Below are 26,162 nucleotides of genomic sequence, written 5' to 3'. Positions count from 1 at the left end.
TGCATATGGTAAATGTTCTATACTTTGTTCATTTTAAATTCCAAAACGTAATCTACTTTTTGGATAACCCTCATATAGTATTTGTTTTTACAATATGAACAAGTATAGGTATAATGGCCAGCAGTTTGTCTGCCCTGGCTTGGCTGCTGGTGACAGGTCTCTAGCAGAGGAGGACTCTTTTTAGTATTGCAGCAATTTTGGAAGGGGTTAATTTGACCCCCTCCTCGAGGAAAGCATCATAGGCTTCTGTGATGACCTGTGATGGCTTGTTGAAAATAGCAGCTGAGATTTCATGATAAAGGGGCCTGAAAAAGAATAGCTCTTCAGAGCAGATAACATTGCATCATTGTACCATTGTACTGGAACTTGGCTCTGCTGCCCCTGGGTTAGAATTCTAGATTCTGACTGTGGTTCTTGTTACCCTGTTCTGAACCCCATTCAGAATTGTATCCTAAATCCTTGGCTCTGCATTCTGGACTGACTACTTGGCTTGATATATGGACTTGGACTTCAGTCTGTATTTCCTGATTATCTGGCTTGGCACTGGAACTCTGACTCCAGTTTGTATTTCTGAATTCTTGGTTTTTGATTTATGAACTCTTGGCATATACTTGATCGTAACCTTGTTGTTGTTCCTGAATTAGTTCTATAGTACTTGGCTTGTGTTAATTGTTACTCTGTTCACGTGTTACTATTCTGTTATTTTGGCCAGACCCTGAAAGACTCAAGACCTTGGTATTTTTTATAAATAAATATGGTTTTGGCTTATCTAGCTTCTGTTTAATTTAACCTCAGCCCTGATATCAGAGGGTCCTGGAACATGACAAAAACATCTATATAAAAGGAACCTTAGCATCTTCCATTGAAGCTATTGCCCATTAACACTGCAGAATATTGTGGCTAAGATCTAATGGTATGCTCTTGTATCTAGGGCAAGATATGCATGGGGACTTTCTTCCCCTTCTGCTGCAGCCTCCACCTGCTTCAAAGGATTTCCAGCCCATCAGAGTTACTTTGCAGATTGCTGCAGTAGCCTCTTGTTTCCAGAAGAAGCAATGGGTTACAACTACAAGCCCACAATTGAATTCCGGCCAATGAGTACACATTGATGTGTATCTCAATTCTTTTAAAAAATCTTGAAAAGCATTTTTAAAAAGTAAAATAAAGATAATAACAATATAATAATAAGCTTCATTTATACCCCGCCCCCTCTCCTCAAAGGGACTTGCGGCAGCTTACAACAATCAACAATACAATAAATAATAAGCAATAAACAATAAAAACAATAAACAATTAAAATAAAAGAAACAAGATATTGGATTAAACTCAATGGAGAAATTCATATTAAAAAAGTATTGAATGAAAGTTTCTAATACTGACTTCTCAAAAACCGCTCCCTGGAGTTTAGTGAGTTCTCCAGAAACATATGTGGTGAGGTGCATGGTCTACTACCAGGGCCTTTAAAAATACCTCAAATCTGGGCATCCCTCCAGTTGATTTAGAGTTTCTCCCTTTTCCAGCAATCCCATGCTCCATCCCAAGGACTAAAGAAGATTTCTGACCCTTTGCTAAGATTTCTTTTGGAGTGTAGTGGGTATCAGCAGGAAAAGGAACATAGGAAACCTTCCTTTATAGATTTCCTTAATTTAGGTTGGGATTTAAGCCTTTCAATTTACTTATATCAGATTACTGGAATTATAGATTTTCATGCCCTTCCCCCATGATCTGGAGCACCTGAACATGTTATATTATTCAGGCAGCAAACATGTTCTGTGTCAGTGGACTATTCTTAATAGGATTGGATTCATAGTGCCATCCATCTCCAGCTTGACAGGTAACTGTTAGGACAGCTTCAGATAAAAGCTTGCCAAGTGTAGAGATTCAGTGTTTCTGTCGTTTCTGCCTCATAAGAAATTGGAAACTATGGAAACCACAAATCCAGATAGCTCTAATGTAACAACAAAAACTATCTTTCTTTTCATTAATCAAATTGAAAAGAATATAATTTCATCTTTGTTCCTAGCTGATTTCCATTTGCCACATATCAAAGATAATCGTCACCAGCTTGACTACATCAGGAACTAGCAAAGGTCAATTGCTAGATTCCTTCCCTTAATAAACATCATCAGCACTGAAGCTGATTTATCTCCCTTTCAAAGTTACAGAATTCTCTATAACCTTTTTTTTTCTCCTTCCTTTCAAGGTTACAGAATTAGAGAAACAGGAGCAATTATGGTGGAAAACAGAAAGCCAGGAGTCTGCATGCTCAATCTTCAAAGAATGATTTAAAAAGTGTGCCTAGAGGCACACTTGAATAAAATCCAGAGCACATGATAGCAAATAGCATTCTCTATTCTCAACTTTTCCTTGATTTTTAAAAATTATTGTAGGCACATTTTATGTGCCCAAATACCCTAAAGGCTACAGATCTTGTCTGATCTTGGAAGCTAATAAAAGGTAATCTCTTATTAGTTCTTGGATACCAGGTGCTATAGGCTATATTTCAGAGGAAGGAACTGACAAAACCACCTCTAAGTATTCTTTGTCTAAGAAAACGCCATGAAATGTATAAAGTCTCAATAGGTTGACAGATGACCTGAAGACACACATAAGCACATATACATTTTCATATTTTATATTTGTGCTATATAAAGAACATGGTAGTTTTTATCTTAGACTTTCACTATGGAGTCATACATATGCTGCTATGACTATGCCCCAAATTCGCCCATTATGTCAAATGCAATAGCTTGCAACCTAAGTATCCCATGACATCTAATAAATGGCGATATATATCATTAAATAGGAAAATAAATATGTTTAGTGATGCAATCAAATGTTTAGATTACATTGTGCACTTTGTACACTAAAGAAACTATCTATCTAGTATCTATCTATCTCTATACGAAAAAGACAAAAAAACCATGAAAGCATATTTCTAGAAGTGGCTGTGTTTCATTTCCATATAGCAATTGGTACTAGGTTTTTCCATGTAAAACAAAATCATTTGAAAATACATTTTAGGGGATAAAGCTACCAACATGTTAAATAAAAAATTAAATAACTTACCAGAAATGGGTGTTATTTGGATGAATAACATCTGGCCAATATTGTTCCATGTCTCCCATTAAATCCTAGCAGCAGCAACAACAACAATAAAAGACATTCTACAGAACCAAAAAGCAAAAATGACAATGCAGCCACAGACTGCATCAGGTTTCCCAGGGTATGTGCTATAGTAGAAGCATAGGTATGGCGATGTCCTGTTCAAAGCTATGGTGCAAAAGTGTCAAGTTTCACACATTGATTAAGACGTAATGAACAAACTTTGTGTTACAGCTTTCTGCAAGAACTAAGTTATGTGGATAGAAGCCTTAGGGTACTTTATCATTTAACTCTCTATTTTAGAGAGAAAAGCTATTTTGCATGGTAATCTTGTGCTACATATAAGCCAACCCTCCCTCCTCCCCAAATTTATATACTGCTTGAGGAGCATAGATGACTGGTTATTGTAGGGATCATAGAATTCTTGAAATTATCCAGTAATTAAGCAGGCTTAATGGTCCATGCTGCTCTAGCAGTGTGTAAGCTGGTGTGTGTGTGTGTGTGTTACTATTTATATATTTTGTTGTAGCCTGGCAAGCATCAGATGAGCTTTCTGAGCGCTCAGAGGATGAGGAAGGGGCTGATGGGTTGCAACCTGTAATTTCCAAGGAGTCTCAAGTAACAAGCACAGCATGATCCCTATATCCATTCCAAGATCCTCATACATAACTGAAGACATGGATAATAATAGCAAAGTCTGTATTTCGACTATATTTAGGCCTACAGCATACCATAGATCTGGAGGTCTACAAACACTTCATGTTATGGGTCTCTCTAAGCCCTCCAGTCCTATTCCATAGTGTGAGTACTCCATAACCCGCCTTGCTAGACACAGATGGCTTTGATAAGCCAGAGGCTTGCCAGACCTTCCCCTGCTCCATTTGCAACAGCACTAACCTTGTATATGATGGATTTGGGATGAGGAGTTCTTACTGAAATGAACTAGACAAAAAGAGGCTACAGGGAAGGGGATATGGACCATGATGTGAAATTGCCTGATTGTCTTTTAACCAATTGAGCCTGACAATGATTGAGTAATGCCCCAAAAGGGTGGCATAGCCCTGTGAAACTATAAAAGCAAATGTATTGTCACTGCTCGGAGTTCCTCCATTTTGGGAGCACCACTGAAGCTCCAGTTCTCTGCATTTTTCTACCTCATTTTACTTTTTCAAAACAAAACTTTCTTTCTGAGAGCAAGAAATACCTGGTTACTTTGCTAACTGTGTCTTTAAAGCCACATCTTTTAAGATTTAGTATGCTTGGGCCAGAGGAATACAATAGAACCACTGGAAGAGACCCATAATCACTTCTGGAGGCTAAATTTTCAAAGCCTGGGTAAGTGAAATCCTGAATATTGTGTCCACAGAATGGGAGTGGGTCATACTGTAGTGGACTTTGAAAAATGAATAGTGAATAGAACAAATCAAATTTACCCATGTTAAGAACCTACAGTTTAATTCATACCTTAAGCTCAGATATATTGAAATGCCAAGTTCTATTACACTCTTCTTCTTTATCTGGCCTATGGAAGAACAAAAAAAACATTCTAATACATTCATTTTAGAAAAATTCATACTGGCAGGCAGCACATGACAACTTCTTGCCTTGAAAAAAATGTAACAATTCAACAAATATGTTTTTATTATTTGTATTTATGATTTGCTATCCTGCTTTATTTTGCAAAAGAAAATTTCAGATTGGTTAATGAAGTAAAATATCATCAAAGCATCTATAAAATCTAACTTGAAAACTAGTGACAGCAACGCTGTCAACTTATATAAGGATGATTTTCAGATCATTTTAGTAGTTCATAAAAGAAAGGTCAATCAGATTAAAATGGGAAATCTTAGCAAGAGCAGACTAAAAAATGTCCCAAATATCCTAAGGGCACCTGTCTGATCTTGGAAGCTAAGCATGGTTGTTTCTGGTTCATATTCAAGTGGGACACTCCCAATGAATACCAAGTGCAACAGCCTATATTTCAGAGGCATGCAATGATAAACAACCTCAAAGTATATCTTTCCTTCAAAAACCCTATGAAATTGAAGGTGCATAAACAAACTTAATAGGTCCTGCTGCCTTCATATCTCCCTGACACTTTAATTTCACAGGGACATTCTGAGCAAGATCTATGAAACTGATGAAAATGCTTCAGAGGATACATACAGGAGAAGACTGTTCTTAATGCATTTAAATTCCAGGTCATTTAGGGCTGTGTTGAGTCCTAAAAAGAAAAGGTAACCTTTGAAGGTCAAAAAGTGTGGAGTACTGTTCTAGAGAGCACTTGTGTTCAACACATTAAGCCCTTGGGTATAAATCTAACTGACACAATATCTTAAAAAGGCAGGAGCGCATGTAACAGTTTTTCTTGCTTTGCAGCATTATACCTCTCAGGCCAAAGAACGTACCAAACTCAACAAACTGTTTCCAGACATATTGTGGCATATTGGAGGTTCATCGATTTTCCAGTTAGTCATGCTACTTAACTGTATTACTTGTCTCCATTCTGAACCAGGGTTCATAAATGATATTGCAAAGTTACTAGAACCCCATACAATTCAGAAAGATTGTTACATTCTAATTAGGTAAACAAAATTTCAATTAGGAATATTGTTATAAAATTATTATACAAAATATTACATTCTATACTAGGAGCAATTGTTTAAGCCTTTAAAAGTTCTAAGTCAATATGATGGTTCAATATGTCTCTAGGAGACTGCATGTTAGCACAGTTTCAGCTTCCTTCCATTTTTTTCAAAATAAAAAATAAAAATGGCAAAACATAAGTAGCAACAAAAAGTTCTCAAAATCGCCCACACAACATATTATTAAAACAAACAGCTGAGAAATTTTCTAAAGATTAAAATGCCTGTTGGGATCTAAAAGCAACTGCCAGCATCTTCTGTTTCATCTTTTAATGTAAGAAGTCTTGTCATTATTTTGTAAAGAACAAAGCTGAATGACAAAATTGAATGACTGCTTATTCATGTTTGCATTTTAACAGAGATAAAGACAGTATAAGCACTACTACTATAAAGATTTAAAAAATACTGATTGTGCATTGATACACTTGCCTGTCTTGTTAATTTCAAGATAGAGTGGTTAAATATTCCAAACAGAGATGATACATTCATAATGTTTTTCTCTAGTCTAAGGAGTCAGCAGCTTGCTAACGGACACAGTTCAAGTGACCATATTTTATGCATAATCACTGCACTAAAATATAATTTATTTAGGAAAAATAAATGGCAGAAGTACAACTAAAAGCACCATCATTTCAAGCTGAGCATCTGGTGACCATGAAGCTAAGCATACTGTGTTTTCTCAAATTATCCTTATCTGGAGTTACTATTATTTAAAGGAACTGATGCATCATTTATTTAAAAGTTTCCTTTCTTGTGGGTTTCTAGGACAAGTCACCACTTTAAAATTCTCCAGATGAAGAAGATCCAGCGCTAGCTGTAACACTGAAAGGCATCCTCGAGGTCATTTGAGACAAACTCTCCATTTATAATGAAAGTTCAGCAGATTTGAAATATTACCACAGTCCATGGATTGTCCAGTACATTAGTGGATCTTTACAATCATTGTCGTTCATCTAGAAGAAATAAATCAATGCATTTATCAGTGAAAGCCAAATTTTATGCTGAACAAAACACATATAGAATAAGTAACATAAACAAACAACACTCAGTAACATCGGGCCTACATTCCCAAAGGGACAAAAATTCTTTATTGCCTTTCAGCAGAAATGGGGCAATTAAAACAGATATGCACCTTTTTTCCACTAAACATTTTGCAAAGGAAAGCAATTTATGTTTGGAGCTTACTTGGCTTAGGTTGTGAAATCATTTTTGAGGGTCAGTATAATTCACTTAACAATCCTGAATATGGTGCCCAGTGACTCACAAAGATGTATCATCCCCAGGATGGTCAAAGGCAAAAATGTCTATTAACGAAAAGGTGGCTGGAGGAAACACACACTTTTTATTTCTGTAATTTGGAAAAGATTACCACAAAGAAAATATAATAGTTTGTTAGTAACTAAGAGGAAAAGTTATTTGAGTACTGTGCCAATCTAGTTTTATTTGAAAGTTGAGCCAGAGAGTACCTGCTGCCTCCATTTTGCTCAAAAACCGAATTTCCTAGAGTTCAATAGTTCTATAAACCCACTACTACAGTGGGAAAAAAAGTATTTAGTCAGATACCAATTGTACAAGTTCTCACACTTAAAAAGATGAGAGAGGCCTGAAATTGACATCATAAGTAGACCTCAACTATGAGAGACAACATGAGAAAACACATCCAGAAAATCACATTGTCTGGTTTTTCACAAATTTACTTGCAAATTATGGTGGAAAATAAGTATTTGGTCCATAACAAAAGTTCATCTCGATACTTTGTTATATATCCTTTATTGGCAATGACAGAGGTCAAATGTTTTTTCTAAGTCCTCACAAGGTTGGCACACACTGTTGGTGGTATGTTGGCCCATTCCTCCATGCAGATCTCCTCAAGAGCAGTGATGTTTCTCATAGTTGAGGTCTACCTATGAGGTCAATTACAGGCCCCTCTCATCTTTTAAAGTGGGAGAACTTGTACAATTGGTATCTGACTAAATACTCCCCCCCCCCCCCCCACTGTATCTCTTCCGGTAGGCCTGCCCAGTCAGTTTTAACTTGAGAATTTTGACCTGCATGTTATGGTTTTTGGTCTTGTGTGTATCTTGTCATATGTATTTTAATAGTGTTGTGTTTTATCTCTCTTTTCAACCATGTTGTGCTCCGTCTCAAGCCACAAGGAGAGGTGGTTGTTGTTCTTACTGTTATTATTATTGGTCAAACTATCATCACTCCTTGTTAAGCAGGAAAAGATTAGCAATTGTAATTCCAGAACTCTTGTACTGGTTTTATTTTTTTGTTCATAAAGAATAAAACTATCTTATATTCCCTGAATGCAGGTTTCCCAAGAAAGATTCCAAAGTGACTTCAGAAACAGCTTTGGGTCTCAATTGTTTTGGGTCCCAATCTTGTGAGGGTGGCAGTAGGGAGCAGGGTATAAACAAACAAACAAACAAACAAATCTCAGACAAATACATTGTCTGATCTGTCCTGTGACCTATTGGCCAGGTTCTATTCTTGCATCTCTCCAGAAGACATTCAGCTGAATTTGTAATCCTAGCTTTGGATGTCATTTTCTTCGATTCTACCTCCAGCAGGACCTGCCTAGTAAAGTTTCATTATAGAAAAAAAAGTCACATTTTTTCACCTCTCCTCTCACATAAGGCCCAAGAGCAAATGTAACATACTTTTACCTAGATGCTTTCCAACTGCCTACCTCTTCAATATTCCCTTCTCCATGTCCCCACAAGCCAATGTGCTTTTGTGTCCCTTACACAGATCACAACTGGATATTTAAAAACGCCTCTGTACCTTTCTGCTTTTGGGACACTATCAATGTTTTATTTTCTGAATGAAAGCCTTTTTTTATAGAAAACCTCTGCTCTCAATTCCCCCTCCCTAAAGTAATGTACACAGCATTTCACCTTGAACCCATTCACCTGTATGTATTCAGAAGTTCTCTGTGGCTCACTTGAGCTTATCCGTAGCAGTAGACAGCACAGTCTGACAAGACAGGTCACCAATAAGAGAATCTGCATGCACAGATTCAGTCATGCATGGCCTGAAAATATTTTTTAATCCCTAAAGCAAGCCATGATTTTGCCAGAGACTTATGCATCCAAAGAGCATGGTATCCATAGGGGTCCTGAAACTAAACCCCAGATCCCTCTGTACAAGTTTCATAAACATTGCCTAGTCTAGTTATCAGTGAATCCTTTTTATGCATCTGATTACAGTTCTCTTGTCGGGTTCCCTACCTGAATCCCTTTCCCTGCCCCATAAAACTTCTGTATGATCTGCAATGGACCTAATGCCATACTTGGATTTCTAGCCTTTAAAATCTGTTTTGCTTCCTCTGCTTGACTTTCCTGACTGACTGAATGCCCAGAAGCACACTAATATCATCAACCCAATCTAATGGAATATATAAAATGTCTCCATTCAGACCATGAAATGAAGAAGCATTACATGCAAGATAGTCAGCAACAGTTGAACTAAATTATTTAGTCATTTATCTTCTCAAAAAGTTAGATTTGACAAACACAAGTAGCTTGCAGTATTGTTGTGAGCAAGTACAGTAACAGCTTTTAACAGGCTAATCTTGTTCCTTTCTTTCCTAAGAGTACTAAACAAGAGCAAAATGGATAATAACATATACAGGACAGGACCATCAGTTCGTGATCGAGTAGACACATACTACAGATATACTGCATCCTCTAATCTTCCCTCCTGTTCAGAATATCATTTCTATCATTCTAAACACACATTCTGGCTCCAAAATTTTTCCAAACTGCTGATGGTGATTGGAAGGATGAAAGGGCAGTTGCTCAACCTCTAGAAATATAGTTATAGACTTCCTGGACTTCAGATGTAGGAAAGTATTTTCAACTATAAGAACAATGCCATTAGTGAATAATTACTGAAGCTGTACACTTTTTTTACTTTAAAAAAATCAGCTGCCCTTGTTTCTATATACAGTAGAGTCTCACTTATCCAAGCTAAACGGGCCAGCAGAAGCTTGGATAAGCGAATATCTTGGATAATGAGGAGGGATTAAGGAAAAGCCTATTAAACATCAAATTAGGTTATGATTTTACAAATTAAGCACCAAAACATCATGTTATACAACAAATTTGACAGAAAAAGTAGTTCAATACGCAGTAATGTTATGTTGTAATTACTGTATTTACGAATTTTGCACCAAAATATCACTATATATTGAAAACATTGACTACAAAAATGGCTTGGATAATCCAGAAGCTTGGATAAGCGAGGCTTGGATAAGTGAGACTCTACTGTATATTTAAATATTTCTGTATAAATACATCTGCAAATGTTGGCTTGAGTCTTAGTTTCTGGCTGGTGAAATTCCTATTGTAGACAGAGGGCACAGTTTGCTGCTGTTTATTACATTCAGCAATAAATACTTTTTTTGGTTTTAGGGTTTTGAAAATTGAGGTGCACATTAGAGTCAATGGAGCATTAGCTTTTGACCCATACCTTTAACTGTTTATAATTTAAAATCTTTAGGACACAATAGTACAGAAATAAAATAATGTCACCTTGAAATCCTGCATTTCACACATTAATAAATATTACTGCAGAAAAATTAATTGGCCAATATATATCTGTCAACTAAAAGACAGTTTCTATTAGTGAAGAGACATGACTAATTGTTATAATATCTTTTCACAGAACATTTTCTCAAGTCAGTTGTAATATGAATCATGCAATGCATTCTTATTATTGGGTAACACAAGAGATTGTAGTGGATCTCCCAAGCAGGGCATCTGATGTGTGAGGCAGAATTTGAACAGCTCACCAGCCCACTCCATTCTCCACACAATATCTAGCACATAAAAGAATCGAACTTGGTCTTCATCACAGGGAACATAAAATGAGTTTTACGTATGAAGTACTTGTGCATAATGAACACAGTATCATCTTCTTGATGAAAGGACAGAAAAGAAAAAAATACTATATCGTTTCATGAAAGTTGTTGCATCTCATGTAGAGAGCGCTTGTTTCACAAGGAGAGGCAGGAAGAAAGAGAGCGGTATGAAAGCAGATGAGATACTAGAAAACCAAGGAAAGGATATGGGAGCAGGAAGAGAGTGGGTGTGAGCAAACACGCAAACGAACAGAAATGACAATAAACATGATGTGCCTAAACTCCTAGAGAGTGATATGCAATCTATCCTGAGTATAGGGATGCAAATATTGCAAATCTCAATAGTTACAGTATATCTTGTATTAACTTCATCAGAGAAGTTTGACACATTCAAATTAAATCTTGTTAGTAGAACCCTCCCTCATTAAGTAACATTATAGTCATTTAGCGGCAAGTGCAACATGTAATCCAATGAACAATGAACAAGGGATCTTTTCCCACATGGCACAGGGCTTTGGAAATATCAATAATCAGAAGTCTTGGAGTTTCCAAGCATCTTCACAGCCCATGCTTGAGCTTGGGGTTCCCTATACACCTTCACATCACTTCCAAATGTCACTGTGGGGCAGCACAATGTCAGAGGAGTGGCTACAAAGGTCAGCCGAAGCTTATGCCCTTTTCTTTAAGAACAACACCGGGAAAAGGGGGGGGGGGTAGAAGAAGCTGTCTATTCTTCTAGTTACAATTGTTACATTTTCTTTCTATCTTTCTTCCAAGGAACTGAGTATGGTGTTTAGCTTTACAACAACTCAGTGAAATTCTGCTGGAAAAGGGATGGGCAAGTTGTGGCAGTCCTCAATGACTTTGGTAAGGGATGATGGGCCAGTATCACCCATTGTCAATTCATATTCTCCATTCCTGTGATAAAAGAACTGAAATATTCAGACTACTTTGTGGAGAATTGAACTTGGGTTCCTATATACACTCTCTAGTCTTATAGGGAATATTTAAACTAAAGGCACCAACCAATGTAACTTGAGAGCTGTTGAGGTCTTTTCGCAATAGCAAATCCTCCACAGTTATCTAAAACACAAGTAAAAAAGTAACTCCAAAGCTTAGCAGGCAAAGTAGCACTCATTTGAAATTGACCCTTGTCTTCGGACTGTGAATTCTAAAGAGCAAAAGCCCTGCTAGGCCTATGCCCAAGTAATGCACCTATTAAGGACAACTTACCTTACATACGGTTACTGGCCAATGATGAACGAAGTAGAACTTATCCCATTTATGAGGGCGATCAACACTGTAATATAAAAAAAAAGCTTTTGTATTGTCAGTATGTTTTTTTTAAAAAAAGATGCAGGGTTTCTGAACTGGGGATCCCTGTAACTTTGGGGTTCTGTAAGAGGTGACTTTTGAATTTATCAGAGATTGTGGTTGGAAAAAATAGTTACAGATATAATAATTTGTAGTCAGGGATTCCCTGATACCTGAAAATTGTTTCAAGGTTTCCTTCAGGGTAAGGTTAGGAAATGCTAAATTGATGTCATTAAAAGCCAACAATCACTGTGATTTTGCTTTGTCTGTTTTTCAAAACATAAGGCCTTAAGTTGAACAGACTTGATATACAACAACAGAATTGCTTTGAGGTTGTCCATTTCTTGATATAAAGAACTTGAAGCCTTTTCTAATGACCTGTATAATTAGCTCCTTTAGTTCCAAAAGTGAGCTGGACTGTGAAATAGGAACCTGTCAAAAAGGATGCCAAAGACCTTTCTTCTCAGAGGAAGCATTTTCAGAATGAATTTCAATATTTATTATACTCTATTATATTGCAATTCTGTAATTTTACTGCATTTTATTGTAATCTTATAGCATTGCAAGACTGATTTAACAACAGAAGGGTGAAATACAAGTGTTTGGTTTTATCATTTTATCTTATCAATATAAATAAACAAAGACTGATCCAAAGAAGTAAAAATTGCAAGCTTATTTTTTAAAAAAGTTTACCATAACTGAAATGCAAGTCACTTTTCTGTACAAAATAAGGATTGTCTCTTCAGCTGCAAGGGAAATTTTGAAGATACTGTACCATCGAGTGCATTAAGACTCATCAACATCAACAGGTTTGCTGTACCATGGCTCAAAGCGTCATTCATTCAGTGCATTAGCAAAGAAAACTTGAGATGGTTCAATTAATGTAATTACTAGAAAAAATATTGAAATTGAACAAAAGTATTGAAATGCAGAAAAAAAGAAAACAATTTCAAAGAAAAAGGCTGCCTTGATTATTTTAAAATGACTATTTTCTTTCCTTTACTTTTGGTAATCAGATTTCCACAATGCTACAATAGCTTACAAAAGCCCTTTCTCTCGAGGCACCAAAGGGACAAAAGTAATACTCTTAGCATGAAAAGCTGATATCTCACACTCAACTTTAATTTCAAGCAAATTAATCACTAGAAGATCTATAGTAAATGTATAGCTCAGTTTCTGCATTCCTCTTATGTAAACCTTGCCTCTATAACCAGAGCAGCAAATACAGCTCCAGATATAATAATTAAACTAATAATAATTAAACTAGCAAGTCCCACTAATGAGCTCGGGATTTACTTTTGCTTGAAGCAGCAGGCTGGAAAACTAAATGCACTCTGCAGCAGTGTCCTTTATTGTGGCCACCAAAAGGCTAAAATACACTGTGGGAGCTTTTGAAGTTTCACAAGCATGCAACAGACTTTGGGATGGGGGAAGCTAATTTAGCACATTAGGACTGTGCGCATGAATGCGAGGGAAGTCCCCTCCAGCACTGAATGTAATAAAAATGTACAAAAGCAGTCATTAGAATGGCTGTGGCTTGTCATAGTGAGCTAATACTATGAAAAGCCCAGTCTTTTGCATTTGTAGCAATCCTAAAGAGACAGACAGTTAATGTCTTTAATCCATGTCCACAGTAACAGCCTTGCCACTGCCATGACCCCCACTGAGGTCCTGCCATAAAGATTAAAATTAAGGGAAAGTGATGTGTATGTCTTATATTATCTATCATAAATATAAAGCAATATTCAAAGTATCTACACCCAGGTATTAAATGCATTGGAAACTAATTGACAGGTGGGAGTTAAGAGTGTCTACTAGATTGCAAAATGGTTCTGCCCTGCAACAAGATAACGAGCTGGAAACTAAGGCCCCTTCTGCATTGCCATATAATCCAGATTATCATAGCAGACAATACACATTGTCTGCTTAGAACTGGATTATATGAGCCTACACTGCAAACTAATCCAGTTCAAAGCAGATAAACTGGATTTTATATGGCAGTGTAAAAGGGGCCTAAGATTATCAAATCAGATAATCCAAATTATCTGCTTTGAACTGGATTATCTTGCAGTATAGACTCATATAATCCAGTACAAAACAGGTAATCTGGATTTTATATGGCAGTGTAGAAGAGGCCTAAGAAGAAGGGAGCTAAGAGAGATGATACCAAGGTCTGTTTCGCGGGGTGTAAATATCACAATGCAATGTTTTGATTAAAGAACTAATTGTTATAGAGGCTGGGCAAGTGTAATGATAAGAGTGCTGCCAGCCAATAAAAATATTAGTATATTAAAATGAAAAGCCTTTATAAAGCAATGCACTTGGTACTACACAAAGGGCCCTTCCACACAGCCATATAACCCAAAATATCAAGGCAGAAAATCCCACAATATCTGCTTTGAACTGGTTTATCTGAGTCCGCACTGCCATATATTCCAGTTTAAAGCAGATAATGTGGAGTTGTAGTCAGCTGTATGGAAGGGGGTCAAAGTGTGTAGTTTTCAGTGTCTTTTCAATGCATTTATCCTATTATTTTGAATGTTATTTTTTTAGGAGATGGAAGAGGTCTACACCTGACAGTCATCTTCAGGATCTTCATGTTTACAGTTCTGTGAAGGATTGCTCAGTTTAAATCTCATCTAGGTAAGAATGACAACAAAGTACATCTAAAATCTGACACAGATAATTTTCCAGCTGCTAGGGAGTTGCGATTGTGGTTCTTTCCATGCAGAAACCATTTATTCCATTTTCTATGGGATGAACCCATCTGAACTCATGGTTAATACTACTGTATTATCTAGACCCATTCCAGTAAATACATTTGGAGATCACTACAAAAGAAGGAAAAAAAGGGGCGGGATACAATATCTCTGTTTCTTCTAGTTCTCTAAATACTTGGTGGCAGACAAGTAGGACTGAATTATCTTCCAATGTTCCTAGAGATTATTTGTTTGTTTAGGAAATCCAGCCCTTGTTTGATGAGAAAGGGGCGTTAAATATACCATGAATTTTCACTCTTTCATATCAAAGGAATGACATTCACTTCCAGTCAGTGGTTTGTTATAAAATAATTCTAACCAATAGATGGATCCTTACATAATTTCCTGCATTACTCTTTGGCAGGACTTGTGGGCTGCTTGATTAATTCTGAATATTTTTCTGCTTTTTATATTGGTCACTGACTTTGAGATGCTAGGAATCATTTTTCTTATAACATTCTGCAGAAGACTTACCTATGAGCTGATGTATGTGTATCAGACCCACAGAAGATAGTAAATAAAAAATATCCAACCATCAAACAGTATGGGATTACAGATTTCATCTTCATATCTGTGCAAGAGAAATAAACATGTAAACATACTACACTGTTCAATCTTTTATCAGCCAAGAAACCTATTCTAATATCCACTGGGATTTTTGCAACTAATGGGAACTCTTATGAATAATACCACTATTCAATACAAAGTAATTAAACTAATTCAAGCAAATAGTCTTAATCCAGATTCATCCTGGATTTTATCCAACCTGGAATGTTCTTTGCCAATGTTTTGGATCCCCCGAAAAGCTCAGTGCAATTAAACAGGAATATCTTACAAAATTCCTCTTGTTGGAGTGTTGGACTAGGACATGGAGAACCAGGATTTGAATCCTACTCAGCCATAGAAGCCCATTGGCTGACTTTGGGCAAATAATACTCTGTCATCTCAAAAGGAAGGCACTAGTAATCCTTCTTTGAACAAATCTTGCCCAAAAACGTGTATAATAAGTTTATCATAAATCAGAATAAATCTGATAGAAGATAACCACAATGCTTTGTAAAGTAACCTACGTAAGCACACTTTTATTTTAATAGTATTACATTGGGGTTCAGTCCAATCCTGCTAGAGGCATAATATTTAAATGTGGAATCAGTTAATGGGGCACAATAATATTGTGTTTCTCCCCAAACAATATATCAGTTGTCAATAGAAAACATGTGCATATTTCTGAAATTTCACACACCATCCCAACCTGGTAAGGGAATCTAAAAATCCACACTGAGGTGTTTGACTGTTCAGGGGTGTCTAAAAATTAATACATTAATATAAAATTACAATAATAATAATAATAATAATAAATAATTGAATAATTTATGTTATTAAAAGTAATTTTAAAAACAAATTAGAACAGTATAGCAGACTGTTAAACTATAGAGTTTACCCATAAACAGTCTACCAACCGTGAGAAGGTCACTACTGAGCTTTAGAGTTCCCTCTCTAGGAAGGGAACTCTAAAGCTGGGGAACAGCCCTTAAGAAGAGAGAGGTGGGTAAGAAATAAAATAATAATAATAATAATAATAATAATAATAATAGTTTCTCCCTCATTTTCATTAGGTATACCTGTGAAGCTGGTGGTACAGAAATGACCTTATGGAACAGGTGAGTAAACTGTGGGACATTTGGTTCCATTGGCATTTCTCAAAGCAACCTAGCTAAGTATCCCCCACTATCCAGCCAAAAAGTTGGAAATAGATGGTCATTCTCTTACTGTGATTAATAGTGGAGTAATACCACCAAATGTGTGTGCGTATGTTGGATGGGTGGCCTTAAAACTCTCCACAGGTGGGCAGATATGTCATAGCAAAGTTGGTGTTCAGGCTTACTAAATTAGCAGACTTCACTTAATTAAGCATATACAAAACTTGCCCAGCCACCAGCAAGACTGAAACATTACTTTCAAATGAAGGAAAACTTGGGGAATTATATAATGTTGAGACAGGTAAAGGTCACAGGAGCACAAATAGACTGCAATCCACAAGCCAATTAAACCAGAATAATTTGCATTTGAATGATCACTTTGATTTATTCACCAGGCTGACTAGCAGACAGACAGCTCTAATCAGATCTGAAGTCAAAACAGAATTACGTATCTTTGAGCACAACATGTATAAAGATGAACTGTTGTTTCAGCACTTTTGCTTGCACAACTTCCTTAATTTCTTTTCTCGGTTCTCTACTGAGCTGAGTACTAGGATTTTTTCAAAAAAATGCAAAGGATATATAATATATTCTAACAAAAGATCACCCATGGACAGAAGGGAAGCAACTTTTAGCCCAGCTGTTCCTTCCAGTGAGAAAGAGACAATCTTATCATATTTGCTAATTTCCTTACTGCAGTGGAAAGCGGTGAATCAAGATGTGGTGCCCCAATCTCCCCATTCTACTACTAAAGATGTTATGAGCTCTGAATGCCATTGGGGATGCTCTCACTGGATTGAATCTCATGAGTTCAAAACATAATAATTGTAACAGCAACAACAGAGAAACAAATTTCTCAGAAATTAATAGTGATTTGGCAACACTGTTTATTTCTATAGGGTTTCAAGATGCACATTACACAACATACATTCATGTTGTTACAGGAAGTGTATGGAGTGTTGTAATACTGAGAAATTGTTTTTAAAGCAGCAGGAGCAAAGTTTAAAACACTCCTTATTATGTAGGGAAACTTTACCCACTATTTAATACTTGTTTGTATAATTTCCGTCTCATTCCAAGCTTGCTTCAAGGGAAAATCTAGTAGTTCTATGCCCAATTAATGCTAAAGATTTTAAAGCAATGCAAACATACCAGAGTTTTAGATTTTTTTAAACATTAGTTCAAAACACTAATTTGTCAAGAAACTGAACAGAAACAAATAACCATTGGCTGAATCTACACTGCCATATAATCCAGTTCAAAACAGATAATTTGGATTCAGAAAGTGGATTATATAGCAATGTTAGCAACCCTAACCATTATGTTGTTCAACCCAGTGATAAAATTGCGCACAATTGAACATCTAGGAAACAATACAGGCACATGTTGCAACAGAAGGCAATCAGCTCATTTGAAATTTAGAGATCATACATATATTCAGTTAGCAGCAGAAGATGTTAAGATAACTGCCAAAGAGTGTATAAAGAGTTTTGGAAGGTATACTTTTAATCTCTTCTGCCAAAATTAGGACAATGTGGTCACATATTAAACCATTTCAAGAGCTCATTTCATTCATCAGGATGCTCTATCCAAATCTAGCATTGTTGCACACACATTCTAAACTTAACTAAAATCAAAATCCTCAGATTATAAAGTCTACCCTTTGCATAGTATTGAGCCACACCAGCTCAAGGGTATCAAACTGCATTAATTGTGTGGTGTAGATGCATCCTGGTCCCTTGGGAAAGGAGAAGGGGGATGTATGAGCAGATGTAGGATTTTGGCTAATGAAGATACATATTATGAAAGCAAATTCACATTTTTCACCAGATTGACAGAATACAAGTTAAGGAAAATCAAGGATAAAGAAAACAAAGCATTGCCCAAACACGAATCAAGGAACATAAAAGGCACTGCAGACTAATCCAACCAGAGAAGTCAGCCATAGCAGAGCACAGCATATTATTTGAGAACACAGAAATGCTTGACCACTCTAACAACCACCATGTCAGTCTACACAGAGAAGCCACTGAAATCCACAAGCATGTGGACAATTTCAAAAGAAAGGAAGGAACCATGAAAGTGAACAAAATCTGGATACCAGTATTAAAATAAACTCTAAAATCAGAACAGTAAATAAATAACAACACTCTGAAAACAGGAGAATTCCATACATGAAACAATCAGGACCAGATAATAACCTCCCAACAAAGGATTCCCCCAGGCAGGAAGCAGCCAGGCTTTGAAGCTGCAAACCTTTTCAAAACTAACCAAGGTGATTAATTGCAACATTTACACATGCCTCAAGCAGACAAGAGTTCTTTCTCTCAACCTGGACTTTCTACAGATAAATAAAACCCACTTGCCTAGTTTCCAACTGACATGCCTGCCACGGATGTGGGCGAAATTTCTGGAGATAATGCTTCTGGAACATCGCCATACAGCCCGGAAAACTCACAGCAACCCAGATAAAGAATCGCTTAACCAATCTTGTGAGCACATTTCTCAGACAGTTCGATAATCTTTGTTTTAACGTAAGATTTTAAATGTCTTCGAACCTGTTATTCAATATTGTTTTAACCTTCACCCTTGTGTGTTTCATGGTCTGGGACAAAAGCTCTGATATAAACACGGTAAGCGATAGATGGATGGATGAAATATAGGAGCCCTGGAGGATGTTGGGCCAGGCTACCAACAACAAATGCTAACAGAAAGCGGGCCCATTGGAAAGAGCGTTTCCACTTTTGTGCCTGTCCTGCTAGATCAATTCAAAGGCTTTTCTCGGCTGTGATTAGCCCATTCACACTCCATAATTACAGGATTCCACCTAAACGGCCAGCGTTCCACCCCGTGGCTTCTTGGGGTTTGTAGTTTGATGACGTACCGACGTTCCCCTTCTGAGTATTCCAAACACCGCTTCTGAAGACTGCAAATCCCAGAATTCAGCGGGACGGAACCACAGCAGTAAAGGTGGCACAGTAAGGTTGTAGTGCAAAGGGGCCCTTGGGCAGAGCTATGTACGCTTTGGAGCTACAGCTATTGTTAGAAGTCTATCTCCCCGGGAAAAAAGGGGAGAGAAACGTCTTCTCCAGGAACAAGAAGAAAAGTTGGAGAAAGGCAACCCTTTACCTGCCTCGCCAGAACCAGGGCCGGTCGGGCGGAGGGCTCGCTCCGGGTGTGCCAGCTTCCACTTCCCTCTCGAGACAGAGTTCCGCCAACAAAGCAGCAAAGCCCGCCCCAAAAGAAAGAAAGAAAGAAGGGCCCTCCCCACAGAGGCCCTGGTGGAAGGAGGCTCGCTCTCCTCCCTCCTTCCGGCTTTTGAGCAAAACGGCTCTTTCGAAAAATTGCATGCTTGGGTGCATCTGCACGGTGTAATTAATGCGGGTTGACACCGCTTGAGCTGGCGGGGCTCAGTGCTTTAGAATCCAGGGAGTTGTAGTTTTGCAAGGCCTCTGCCAAAGTGCTTCCTGGTCCAAACTAAAACTCCCAGGATTTCATAGCCGTGAGGCATGGCAGTGAAAGTGGTGTCAAACTGCATTAATTCTGCAGTGTAGATGTACCTATGGTCCACTCACACCCCCCAGATGAAATGGGTTGGGTTAGAAAAGATTACTGTGGGCCCCATCTACGCTGCCCATAGAGTAGACTCCATGACTCCAAGTAGGACATGACCCCAGGCATGAGACAAAACATTTCCAATGCTAATTAGGGTGATTAACTGAAACATTAATGCTGGCTCCCAGTGACAAAGGACTCTTGCCACACTCTGGACTCTCCACAGATATATATTCTTTCCTTTCCTTACTTAGTTTATCCATACCTCACAACCTCTGAGGATGCCTGCCATAGATGTGGGCGAAACGTCAGGAGAGAATACTTCTGGAACATGGCCACACAGCCCGAAAGACATACAACAACCCCAATCAAGGTCAATATTCCCAAACTTCTCTGGTATTTTCTGTTGGTCATAGGAAGTCTGTGTGTCAAGTTTTGTCCATGAGTCTCAGTGGTCTGTTGAAGTTGGTGCTCAGTGGTCTGTTGAAGTAGTACTGCAAATACCATCATTTGTGGTCCACCCTCCTATCAGCACCAGGACGTGAAATGGGCAATGGGATGTCTGTATGTCAACTATGGTCCAGGTCTGTCGGTCGTGGAGGCCACAGTGGTCTGATTCGGGTGAAAGTACTGCAAATCCCATCATCCATGGTTTGTCCTGCCCTAACTGCACCTGGACGTAAAGTGGGGCATGCGAGGGTCTGTGTGCCAGGTTTGGTTCTGATCTGTCATTGGTGCAAGTCACAGTGGTCAGCAGGAGGTGAAGTGATTGAAAGTACTGCATATCCCATCATCCATGCTGTTCACTCCCCTAAATACATTATTAAAACACGTGCATATTGGTTTGCCATGTTGTGTCAAAATTTCAAGTTGATCGACTGACAACTTTTCGAGTTCTGCATGCACAAACATACGCAGGCTGCATTTTTAAATATAAAGATCTATTTATTGCATTTATATACCGCTTTTCTCGACCCTGGGAGGGACTCAAAAGTGGTTCACAGCATAATCAATGGCAAAATTCAATGCCTCACATCTGTAAACATCAAACAACAATATATAACAATAGAATAAAAACCATTAAAACTATAAAAACTGATAGCAATCACAGACACAACATAAAACATTTAAGCCATTGCATCAATCGCGGGTGTTTTTCCATATTTCTGTCAAATGTCGAATGCCTACTTGCGTAGCCAGGTCTTGACATGCTTCCTAAATGCTTGGAAGGAGGGGGCCGATCTGATCTCATTGGGGAGGGAGTTCCACAGCCGAGGGGCCACCACCAAGCAGGTCCTGTCTATAGAGACTGAGAGCAGGACCACCCCGGTTGATCTTAATGCTCTAACTGGCTTATAAAGGGAGATGTGTTCAGATAGGTAAGCTGGACCAGAACTGTTTGGGGATTCAGAGGCCAAAGCCAGCACTTTGAATTGTGCTCGGTAGCAGACTGGCAGCCAGTGGAACTGATGCAACGGGGTTGTGCGTTCCCTGTACGCCTCTCCATTGCATCGATCACACAATGCAGTTTCAAAGTGTATTATATAGCAGTGTAGATGAGGCCTTGGAGAGCACAGAATTCTGCTTTTATAGTTTTATAAGTTTATTTTGAGATTGTTTTATCCACTCTTTTGATTTACCATTTCCTGTTTTCAGCACTGAATGTTTGCAATTTTGTTACTTTTATTGGAAACTACTCTGAATCCCCTCAGGAAGATAGGGCGGGGTAAAAGTAAAGTATTTTGCTATTGTTGTATTATTATTATTATTATTATTATTATTATTATTATTATTATTATTACATTAGGCAGTGTGGAATTAACCTTTGAAAACAAACTTAGAATCAAATTACCTTGAGACAAAAAACATAGCTTGGAGCTACACTGCCATATAACACAGTTTGGAACTGCATCATATGCTCAGTGTAGACCCATATACTGCAGTTCAATGCAGTTGAAGCACATTATATGAGTCTACACTGCCATATAATGTAGCGTAGATCCACCATTACCTACCCATGGAGATTAGGGCTTACATACAAATATACAAATGAGGCAATATATGAAGAAGCTTTAATTCAAGGCACTTCTCTCCAGTTAACAATTACACAATTGCGTTTCTTTGGTCTGCTGGTTTGAACACTAGCTCTTGTAGGCAGAAAATGAATTTTAGTGCCATCTACAGTAACATTTTTGAAACACAGACAAACTATTAAGCCTGTTTTCTTTATGGGGAAACCTGGTATAGCTTTATACATCCCTAGATGTATGATATTGCTATAGGATTGAGAGTCAGACTCTGTTAGGCATGACCACCTGCGTATAAGGGAACTTCGGAGACGTAAAATTATGCTGTTTCGGGCCTATTTCTATGACCACAGAGGCCCAGGCAAACAGAGCCGTTTTTGCAGCTTTAGTCAACAGTGAAATCTACAGCCAAGTGCAAAAGTTTGGGGAAAATAAAAGTCCATCATCTAAGTTGCTAGCAAACCTATGTTCAAAGTTTTGCTTGCACACCAACTGAAACTTTAACTCCTGGGATTTTGTTTTAACTCTCGACACCCTTAGGATTTTGGGACTCCAAGTGTTTTGGACTTCAGCTCCCACAGGTCCTAACAACTGGTAAGATGGCTGGAGTTGAAGACCAAAACACCTGGAAGCCCAAAGGTTGGGAACCACTGGCGTAGAAAAACCTATTTGGCTTTAAACAACATCTAGTGCAACAGTATTATCCATATTTACACTTAATGCAGTTTAAAATCACTTTAACTGCCATGACTTAATGCTATGAAATACTGGGAGTTGTAGTGAGGGGGACGTGGGTTTAAAAAGAGAATTTTCAACCCGGGTGAGTAAAAGAAAAATTGTGTATTATGGTCTGGGGGTACAATCCAGACCTGCAAACAGCACCACATTCTAACCTGTCTTCCATAAGAAGTTGATCCCTAATGTGAAGCAAAACATTTGCATACACCTGCAAACAGCCCGCTTTCCAAACACTACACCACAGACAACTGATCATGTAGATCCCAGACAATTTGTTTTAAGAAGGGGAGGATTTTATACCCTTTGCCCCTTTGTGCAGCACTTGGCTCAGTCCAAACCTTACTGAACACAACAATCATGACGACCATGCCCCATGTCCAATTGAGACAATACCCTAGATGTGGCTTCACTGCATTCCTGTCAGACTTACAGGACACAGACATATGCAGCCAAGCAGAACTTGACATGTGCAGACAACTCCACATTACATTGATACATAAAGTCGTTGGCAGAATTGGGCCAGGACAGTACGGGATTTGTGGGAGTTGGGCAGGAAAGACACTGCCCCCACTCTAGAGTGGCACATGTACATTTGGAACTTTAATTCTTGCAGGATGGAAATCCTTTGACATGCAACAGCCCCCTGGGCATGAGACAAATCTGGATGGGCCAGAGTTAAAAGGGCATACAGTGACACATACAATCCTGTCTAGCTCTGAACATTAGACAGAATCCAACGCATTTCAGCAAAAGCTAGAGAAACTGGCAAACTACATGATAAGAGGTTTGCCATCCCTCCAAATGGGAGCACTCTATCACCAACACCCAGATGCAGCACAGATTGGAAATTGGACAAAACACAACTTGTTGTCATTCAGGACAAATAAAAAGGGATGTATCCAAAATACACCAGATAGTAAACACAACCAGATCCAAATACACACAGAACTCAGATTGGTAGAGTTCTCTCTCCTCTTGACTTCCTGACCTACAGTGAGTGAAGGCTCTGATCGTGTTTGGGATTGCAATTGTCATAATAATATTCTTGTGTTGCTTCACTTTGATAATATATGCTTACAGAGTTACACTATCCCTTGCAGTGGCCCTATTAAAGAAAAAAAATACAACTCTTGGATGTTGTTTCCTAGTGAGATCACAGGAACTACACCAGAGAATCCAGAGTTGGTAGACATCCAGAGTGGATGCGGATGATTGGCCACAGAACGGGGGTCACTGTATGGCGACAGATAGATTGTTTCTTTGCTCTGTGTGTGCACAATCTTGATTTTCGAAGGCTTTCGGGAAAAAAAGAGGAGGGAATGAGGGGGACGTGGGTTTAAAAAGAGAATTTTCAAAGATACTTCTAATGACTATATGTTATGGTTGAGCCTTATGGCTCCAATACTGGGAGACGTGGTCGTAAGACTCCTCGAGAGTCAGACTCTCTTGAGGAGCGAGAGAGGAAACGGCTGCGGGACATCTTTGCAGAACCATCTGACGAAGACTCCTTTGAGGGTTTTACTGAGAGAATGGAGGAAGAGGTGGTTAGCTCAGAGGAGGATGACATGGAATGGACTCGTGTGAGGGAGGATTTGGGTGTTCCTGGTAATGATAGCATGGGAAGCGACTGGCGGGTTGCAGGATCGGACCCGTGGACGAGTTGGAGGGATGGGACGGGATCCACAGCTGGGGATGCTGTGGGGCGTAGTCAAAGATGTTTTAGCTCTGATGAGGATGATGATGATGAGGCACCTGGAATTAGGGTAACACCTGATAGCGATGAGGAGTTGTAACTGGCATAAAATGGGGTCTTGAACCCAGGGCTAATTGCGTTGGGCAAGGTAATCTGGACGAACGCTTGGGCTCTTGTTGGGAAATTCCTGAAGACGGGTGTGTTTCGTTTGCTGACTACGTAAGTTACCAAGGATACTGGGCATAGACGGCGGGAGGAACTGTGTGGGCTTTTGTTGTGCAACCTGTGTTTAATCTTATTAGCTTGGACCTCCGTCGTCTTCTTGACGGACATTATTTACCTACTCGGAATTGACGCTGGACTGGCTGACTGACTGACTGACTACGACCTTGGACTACCCTCTCTTTGGTTATCGGAGGATTTCGTGGAACCTAAGACGCCTGCACCTGGCTATCGACCTCGGACCGGATTGGGACCCCGCTGACCGCTACAACCCTGATTGATGTGTTTGGACCCGGAGTTCGCCCGCTGCACGGAGGAGTAACAACTTAGTTGCTCAACCACAGCTGTTGAGTAGCAGAGAGGAATCTGCTGCCAGTATTTATGTTCTATTGAATCTTTGTTTACCAGCTTTTGTTTGTTTAAAGTCCCAGGCTGAAGTAAGCATTTTTGGTTTAACCCGGATTAAACTCCTGTTTAATCCGGTTTAGCTTTTGAACCGTTTTTGAGTGACTTTTCATATTGAAGGCGAGTGTTTGCCTAGCTCTTTGTTTTTTACGAGCATTTTTGGTTCTGTATCTTTAATAAACTGTGTTGAATCTTATCTACTGGCGTTCTGTCCTTGACACTATAAGTCTCTCATGTTTTGATTGACCTAAGTTGCAAAAGGCCTATGTTTGAAAGAGGCCTGTGTTTGAGAGAAAATGCTGATGTTTGGAAAAAGAGTTGTTCCAGAGAAAAAGAAGTTACTTTTCAATAATAACAATAAATCAGGACTGAACTGGTTAGATCTCACTCCCCAAGATTCCCAATGATTTAGAACCTATACTTGCAACAAGGGGAAGATAAGCAGGTACAGAGATCAGAGAAATAACATGAAAGCACCATTGTCTAAAAAGTCACATGTTACATAGAAAACAAATGGAATTGCATGATGGTGTTTATTGTAAATTAATTGACATTCCCAGCTGAAACAAAGTTCCTTTCTCTTGTCGAAGGCTTTTATGGCTGGAATAACTAGGTTGCTGTGAGTTTTCCGGGCTGTATGGCCATGTTCCAGAAGCATTCTCTCCTGACATTTCGCCCACACCTACGACAGACCACCTCAGATGTTGTGAGGTATATTGGAAACTAAGTCAGTGAGGTTTATATATCTGCGGAAGGTCCAGGGTGGGAGAAAAAACTCGTCTGTCGGAGGCAAGTGTGAATGTTGTAATTAATCACTTTGATCAGCATTGAATAGCCTAGCAGCTTCAAATAAAGAACAACATTCTGAAAATAGAGGAAATCCAGACATGAAACAATCAGGGCCAGCTAACACCTCCCAACAAAGAATTCCCCCAGGCAGGAATCAGCCAGGCTTTGAAACTGCAAGGCTTTTAAATGCTAATCAAGGTGATCAATTGAAATATTCACACTTGCCTCCACAGACAAGAGTTCTTTCTCCCACCCTGTACCTTCCATGGATATAGAAACCTCACTGACCTAGTTTCCAATATACCTCACAACTTCTGCGGATGCCTGCCATAGATGTGGGCGC

The 26,162-nt window shown here is 38.7% G+C and overlaps 1 protein-coding gene and 1 long non-coding RNA gene across 2 annotated transcripts in view; one reads left to right on the top strand and one right to left on the bottom strand.

Annotated features, from left to right (window-relative positions):
• The window catches only part of rnaset2 (ribonuclease T2), a 29,013-nt gene extending 9,368 nt beyond the window's left edge, over positions 1-19,645 (bottom strand). The window contains exons 1-6 of the mRNA XM_008124799.2: positions 19,520-19,645; positions 15,165-15,261; positions 11,851-11,917; positions 6,648-6,703; positions 4,570-4,627; positions 3,070-3,134 (exon numbers count right to left, since the gene is read on the bottom strand). Of these exons, the coding sequence (XP_008123006.2) occupies positions 3,070-3,134; positions 4,570-4,627; positions 6,648-6,703; positions 11,851-11,917; positions 15,165-15,259 (341 nt within the window). The 5' untranslated portion in view covers positions 15,260-15,261; positions 19,520-19,645. The remainder of the gene's footprint in view (positions 1-3,069; positions 3,135-4,569; positions 4,628-6,647; positions 6,704-11,850; positions 11,918-15,164; positions 15,262-19,519) is intronic.
• A 2,118-nt stretch (positions 19,646-21,763) lies between these two features.
• On the top strand, positions 21,764-25,226 carry LOC134297773 (uncharacterized). The gene is made up of 2 exons (XR_010004644.1): positions 21,764-24,622; positions 24,706-25,226. It is a non-coding gene; the product is annotated as an uncharacterized LOC134297773 (long non-coding RNA).
• Positions 25,227-26,162: the final 936 nt, after the last annotated feature.

Source organism: Anolis carolinensis, chromosome 1, assembly GCF_035594765.1.
Source record: "Anolis carolinensis isolate JA03-04 chromosome 1, rAnoCar3.1.pri, whole genome shotgun sequence".
In the NCBI taxonomy this organism is placed as follows: domain Eukaryota; kingdom Metazoa; phylum Chordata; class Lepidosauria; order Squamata; family Dactyloidae; genus Anolis; species Anolis carolinensis.
Note: the sequence above shows the minus strand (reverse complement) of the source record. Positions and strands in the feature narration are given on the sequence as shown.